Source organism: Schistocerca americana, chromosome 5 (genome assembly GCF_021461395.2).
Source record: "Schistocerca americana isolate TAMUIC-IGC-003095 chromosome 5, iqSchAmer2.1, whole genome shotgun sequence".
Lineage (NCBI taxonomy): Eukaryota > Metazoa > Arthropoda > Insecta > Orthoptera > Acrididae > Schistocerca > Schistocerca americana.
In genome coordinates this window covers 458,955,433-458,962,253 of record NC_060123.1, presented here as the reverse complement: position 1 = coordinate 458,962,253, position 6,821 = coordinate 458,955,433, and the positions used below count along the sequence as shown (strand labels likewise).

The 6,821-nt window shown below is 36.9% G+C and overlaps 1 protein-coding gene across 1 annotated transcript in view; it reads left to right on the top strand.

Annotated features, from left to right (window-relative positions):
• The first annotated feature begins 5,794 nt into the window (after nucleotides 1–5,794).
• Nucleotides 5,795–6,821, top strand: part of LOC124615757 (alpha- and gamma-adaptin-binding protein p34-like) — an 81,602-nt gene continuing 80,575 nt past the window's right edge. Inside the window, exon 1 of the mRNA XM_047143846.1 lies at nucleotides 5,795–6,119. Coding sequence (XP_046999802.1) covers nucleotides 6,053–6,119 — 67 coding nt within the window. The 5' untranslated portion in view covers nucleotides 5,795–6,052. The remainder of the gene's footprint in view (nucleotides 6,120–6,821) is intronic.

Sequence of the window (6,821 nt, the reverse complement as noted above, 5' to 3'; positions counted from 1 at the left end):
GGTCTGGACTCTGTGTGAAAAGTGGGATATGTGTCGTCATGCCTGAGAGGATTTGATCACTCTTATGACAAATGGTTTCACTCAATTGTTCTGGTGATCTAAATAGAGCAATCTAACAAATGAACACAAAATGATGTATCACGAACTATTCTGTATTACTTCTTATAAAGGTTGGCAAAATATTCCGAAGAGTCTTCATTTCTTGCGCCTTCTTGGGGAAGTCACTTATGCAGATCCCAAATCCAAACAAATGCCCATGAGCAGTACTTTCAGTAAACGGGGTAGGGGTAGGGGGAATTATACACAACCAAATGTATTCTGGGTGTAGGTGTCTAGATTTGGAAAACCTCAATAAATGCGTTAGTATTGGCTGGCTGAGCATGCATGTAGTGTCACTTTTGGCTAGTCCCACTTTCTTCCTTGTTAGTGAGGGACAGTATGACTTGACTATCTGTATTTACTTTCTTGCCTTCTCCAAAACTGAGTCACCAAAGTGAAACACACTTAACTCGTGTACTTCCCTCTTTACTTTTATGGACAACCATGCACAGCTCCAGCATTGTCCCTGGGTCAATTGATATGTAACGACACTTTATCATCAGTTCTAATACTAGTCTGATGCAAGCAAATCTTCACACTAGGCCATTATTTTCATAAGAGCGAACAACTGCACACTACATCCATTTGAACCTAACTCGGTGACTCTTGTATAAGATCCTAGAGTTCCAATAGCACCTTGCATTTGCAATTACACTCTGTGGGCATTGCCTGAATATAAAACAAGGATTCTTTGATAATGACTTTGGTTGGGTTGGAGCAGTAGTCAAATCCTTATTCTGATTTAGAGATTCGATTAGGCCTAACACCCAAGTATTAGAGAAATAATTCATGAACTCAAATGGGAATCTATAGAGGGAAGATGATGCTCTTTCCCTGTGGGGCTATTGGGGAAATTTAGAGAACTAGCACTTGATGCGACTACAGAATGATTATACCGCTGCCAATGTAAATTTTGTGTAAGGACTACAAAGATAAGCTGCAAGAAACTAGGGCTCATACAGAGGCTCGTAAGACAACTGTTTTTCCTGCACTATTTGTGAATGAAATGACAAGTAGTGGTATGTGATACCCACGCCATGCACCACACGGTGACTTGTGAAGTGTGCTTGTAAATGGAGATGTCCACTCACTAATCATTGTTTCGATAATAACTACTTGGACAGTGGCTGTGGTAGGAATGACAGTATAACAATTTCTTGCATTTAATGTTGTGTTAAAAGAGAAGGCTTGCCATTGGGAGGTACAAAAAGGAAGGGTTGATGGGCCAAGGATATAGACAATGGGGGAGGGGGACAGGTGATTGGGCTATTTTCATCATATGACAAATAAGGGACACAAACTATCTATATATCCACAGCACTATTAGCTATTATCCAATCCTGTTTTATCCAAAATCATTTTTGGCCTTATTTGAGCTCAATTGTTGTTATTTTAATCAGTTCAGTCCTTATTTGTAATTGAATTCAATGTGAGTGCTACTATTTATTGATTTTCTGTTGTGTGCTGTTGTTATAGTTTCTAATTATGGATAAGTTTGTAAGAAGAAAGGAGGAAACTGATTTTGTTCATCCGCTAGCATTATGGTAACTTAAAAACATGTATACTACTAAAATAGCCTCATTACCAGCAGTTTGATGTTAGCACTGAGTTGTTGTTTGGAGGCTGGTAGAACTTTGGGGTTGCAATATTTCAGTATTTCACAAGGCAGCAACGCAGTAAATATCATAACAAATGGCATTAAATTAAAATCAGTGCACAAAAATACGCTTGGATTTGGCTGCGTCACACAGAGATTGCATTGATCAACAAAAATATTGCCCAAATGGTGATGGTTACATTTCTTTGACAAATTTGCTCAATATCCTATTATTAATAGCCGAAATGGCAAAATATCACCAAATCTGGTTACCCAGTTATGAAACCAGTTCTGATGTGGAATGATGGGGAGGGATTTGGGGAGAGCGGGTGGGATATGTGATGACAGCACATTCTATAGCTTGTTTCTAAAAGATTTTTTCAGTGGGTTGCTTGGATTCGTCGTAAGCCAACAGCACCCTTCGTCCCTCCCTCAACCTTTAGTCCAAAATATATTTACGCTCTTGTAAATAATTGAAGCTATCAATTCCATGCTGTGTTAAATCTTAAAATTAGCAGGCATTCATACACTATCGAAAGACCAAATGTACACAGTTAAAGGAAAAAATGCAATGTCAGAACTTAATCTGTTGTTGTAATGCATTTTATTTTAGTTTAAAACAAAGTACAACAACCCATTTTACCAAATTCTCCACTGACTTTGGGTAGCTCTGCATGTTGAGTCACTGAGCTGGCAACTCCTGGATTTGGGAGACTACGTGGCTCAAGTCCATCCACTGCCAATCTCGAAAATGATTTTCAGTGGTTTCCCATTTAACTTTAGGCAAATGGTGAGGTTGGTCCCTTTACTACATGCCACAACCAGTTCTTTGCAAACACCTTTATTTCCTGATGGATCCCAAGTCCCATAAAGCTGCAGCCCCTCTGCTTAAATGAATAGAGTTGCACTGAAGATGAGCCAAGCATCTCTTTGGAGACTCACAGCACTAAAAGCCATATGATAAATAATTAATAATTCAAACGCTTTGCATTTAGGCTCATGCATTTATCTGCTGGGATATTCTCTCGTGCAAAAAATGATCTTTCTTACATTGCAAGTAGAGGCAGATGCATACTTAAATGAGGAAATTTGGGAAAGTGTAAGGATGAATAATTCCAGATCATTTGCATTTTTGCCACCAGAAATTATCCCAGTTTCTCTGTCTGTTCCAAAAGTCCTGTTGTTAATAATTATGGTGCACCAAAAAAAATTAGTGCTTGTGCATTCCAGATCACTTCCTCAGCTCAACTCCACACTGAAAGAAAAAGGGTGTAAAATGACCTAGGATGGTGAAGGGAAATTGGAGCACGACTGCTTCCTAGTGGTTTGCCAATGTACAGCACTTCCAACTAATGAGATTATATCTCTGCTTGGTGAAAACTAAGAGAGCAATTTCTAATAAAATGGTTTATTGTTCTTATGAAAATTTTCATAATAAATGAAAAATGTGTCATTGTACGATCCTCTTTAACAAATCTGACCCCCCTCCCTCGACAAAATCCTGGCTGTCTTCTAAGAGTTGCTATTTTGACTATTCCACAATATGACAAGAGAAAAAGACATTAAATAGGAAAAAAATAGAAATTCAAAGCTTTTAATAGTTTATATTAAGTTTTTGGATGATTTACTTACGCACTGTAAGCTGTTGCTGTCTCTTAACTTTAATTATTGGGAAATTAAATATTTCTTTAAGTTGATGCAGCTGACTAAATAATACATTCAGGTACTGTAAACATCTCTCCAAAGGGAAATGACATGTATTAGGCAAATTATACAAGCATTCTTTTGCAGTTAATCACTTTTGATGTTGATAATTGGCTATTATTCAAATTTTTCTTTTAAAAAGTGTTTAATAGCAAGTCATCACCAAGGTTATTAGATAATCAGATTTCCTCAGATCTGTCACGAGCTGGAAAAGGAATTAGGTTAATTTTAAAGTAACCTCCTGCCATTTTATTTTGAGCTGTTATAAAAGCTATGATAGCCAAAACTATGCTTCAATGTTAACACTTTCAAAAACTGGTTTGTTACATCTCTGACTGAAGTGTGGGGTTCAAAACCATTTATTTCTCCGACATCTGATAAGTGAATGAAGTCCTTATGGGTATCACACTGTAAAATTAATACCAACTACAATGGAGCCACACTAGTAATGAAGGAACACTGATGTACATTAGGCCCTGTAATAATAGGAATTTCCTATGAAGCTTAATTCATATGCCTGTTTCGAAACCACAGTAATCAAAACAAACAATTAAAATATGGTTAAGACAAACAAATATCAAATTTATTTAGCAATCATTTTAAAACAATTTTTGAAAAACATCAAAAATGCCATAGAAATTTGTGCCACAGCTATCCAATGAAATTCATAACTACAAGATGAAGAATGATGTGCGCGAAGAGGAAGTCCGCGAAGCCCCTTTCGGGACTTATTCCATAGAACTGGCTCTTGTTCTGAGGGTTGACTTGTAGTCGCAGACAAACTGAAAAGCAAAACAACAATCTGATATAGTGAAAAATAATTTAGACCCTAATACACACTACTTATGCCAGCTGATATTACAGCAAGGAGTTTCGCTTATTAGAAAAAACAATGAATTTGCTAATATGTCATGATTTTTTTATGCAAAATATCAAAACGTAACTACATGCAGATGAGAACTCTATGAAGTACTGTGACAACTGTAATGTTACTGACACCCTTGCTAAGAACCACATTACTGTTTAATATGGACAATTCAAATATCTTCACCAAGAATGCCTGAATGTTGTTACACATGAAAATGCTTTGCGTTTCTATGAAATGCTGGCCTCATACATTCCCTATGATGAAGATCACCGAGTAAGAAATGTCAAGTATTGTATTAATGCGTATATGTTATAAAGTGAAATGAAGTACACCTTTCACCCAACAACCACTTATCTTTGTGAAGAGTGCACGAGTAATTTAAGTAGGTCTATAAACACTGAGAAGCAAAAAGAGAAGACATTAACATTACTAAGGGAAAATAAATAAAAGAATAATAAAAAATGGGCCTCAATGGTAACAGGTACACTTAGAACTAAAGACTGAAAATTAAGGAAATGGATAGTTTTCAGTGTGTCTTCACTCCCTCTCCCTAGTGCAAGCCTCACTCTTCCTCCATAGTGCAAGAGCACTGCAAACACACAGCCATTAAAACAGGGAAAAAACATTCATATGCTACTTCCCTCCTACGTCTGGCAATCACGTCTTTGCAATCTTCGTAGTTTATGGAAAAAGAGTGCACTGAATTTGTGAATCATACCTGATCAAAAGTCAGCAAGAATCACCAATTCTTCCAGTACAAATTAAGTGTTAACATGGGACTGTCTAACGTAACACCCACCTAATGATACTTCAATTTGTCCTCAGAAATGAAGATATTTTTCCCCTAATCCGAGCCAGAAATTGGGCCCCCGGCAACTTAAAGTATTAAAATATTAAATCAACACTGGCAGTCTTCTACCAGCAATGCCACATAATCTTCGACTAAACAGCACTACACGACTAAAATCTGAAACGAACACAAGACATACAGTGATAGTCCTCCGTCTACAGTGCGCCCTATAGAGTGCTTTCATCTCAAAATTGGACGAACACGTGCCTACAATGCTACAAATGGGAGTTATATGGTTATCTACTACACAGGCCTAAAATTCTTAACAGACTATAAGTGCTTACCAACGAATACACCTACCTCCTAAGACGAAACAGCTCACGCATGAAATAAATCCACTTAAGAAGGAATTGAATGGAAATGTGCCCACTAAGCAGCAGTACACGAACTGAATAACGCCGGTTAGGAATATGTATAGCAAGTACGCATCAATTATTTTCAACTTCTTGGGTGTGTTGTTAGCATATTCCACGTAAAATTTACCCAGCACAGTTTGTAACGTTGACATTTTCTTTAATTTGTATAAACTTTTGCTACCACAGCCACGACAACAAACTCCAACTGCTCACGTCAGAACCCGTCAACAAACGAATATCTACTGCGATTCTACAAAACACTAATATCACACACAGCGTACCATCTTGCAACAAACAAACATTCAGAGATAATTATGCATATCATATTTTGTCATTTAATAGGAAATAAAGTATCATAGGCAAGCATAACTTAAAGGAAATATGCACTAATCCGGAATGTGTTGGTGCCGTGACACAAAATGACACATACTGTAAGGTGACAGGAGTCAATATGTGGTGCGTATTTCGGGGTTTAGAGTTTGGTACTATCATTGCCTGTTGACAGAGTAATCAATTTGGAGCGACAGAATTGCTTTTATATTTGTCAGTTAAGAAAAGATTTCATAAATATTTAAACAATGGAGTCTCGCCCATGTGCAGTAATAGCCAGCTGCACTAGCACACACCCAGAAGATATAATAAAATGTAAGTTTACATTTCGTATTATTGTCGATGTGGGGTCAATAACATGAAATTTAATAAATGTTTGCTGACTAAAAGTTCGTAAAATATCATGAAATCATCAAGAGCTGCTCTTGTACTGTTTCAATATTCGAAGTTCCCCAAGTCCTAATAGCTGTCTTGATTGTGGTTATGAGTTTGTTTTTCGTTCATATTTGTTAATGCATCTTACTTTGATTCCCCTAAATATCATATAATTTCACGTTGTAGAGAGGATACTCGCAATTACAGTCCACGAAATATGAACAAAAACTGATAGGTTAAAATGTTTGCTAACATATTGCAGAGCTGCGTTACTCATGGGTATTAAAACGTTGTAGGGTTTGTGCTTACTTTTAGGTGGCTTCCTTATTGTGTATTCGTATTCAGCTTCGCATTTCTCCTTAAAGAGATTGCAATGTGACATTATGATCATTTGCTATTTGTGGCGACTTAAGTTGTGTTTCTTACATGGCCACTTGCAAACCGGGATCAGTAGCTTTTCTTGGACTTCACAAGCAAGCCACTACGTTAACTAATCATAAACATTCACACTATAAATCAAAATTAACCGCTGTAGAAATGCTATACCATTTTATTCGTATAATTTTAATGAGTGGCCACTGAGTAAAAAAGTATTTGGTAGGATGTACGATTTATATAATTTAGTTCACCTAGACGATAGCC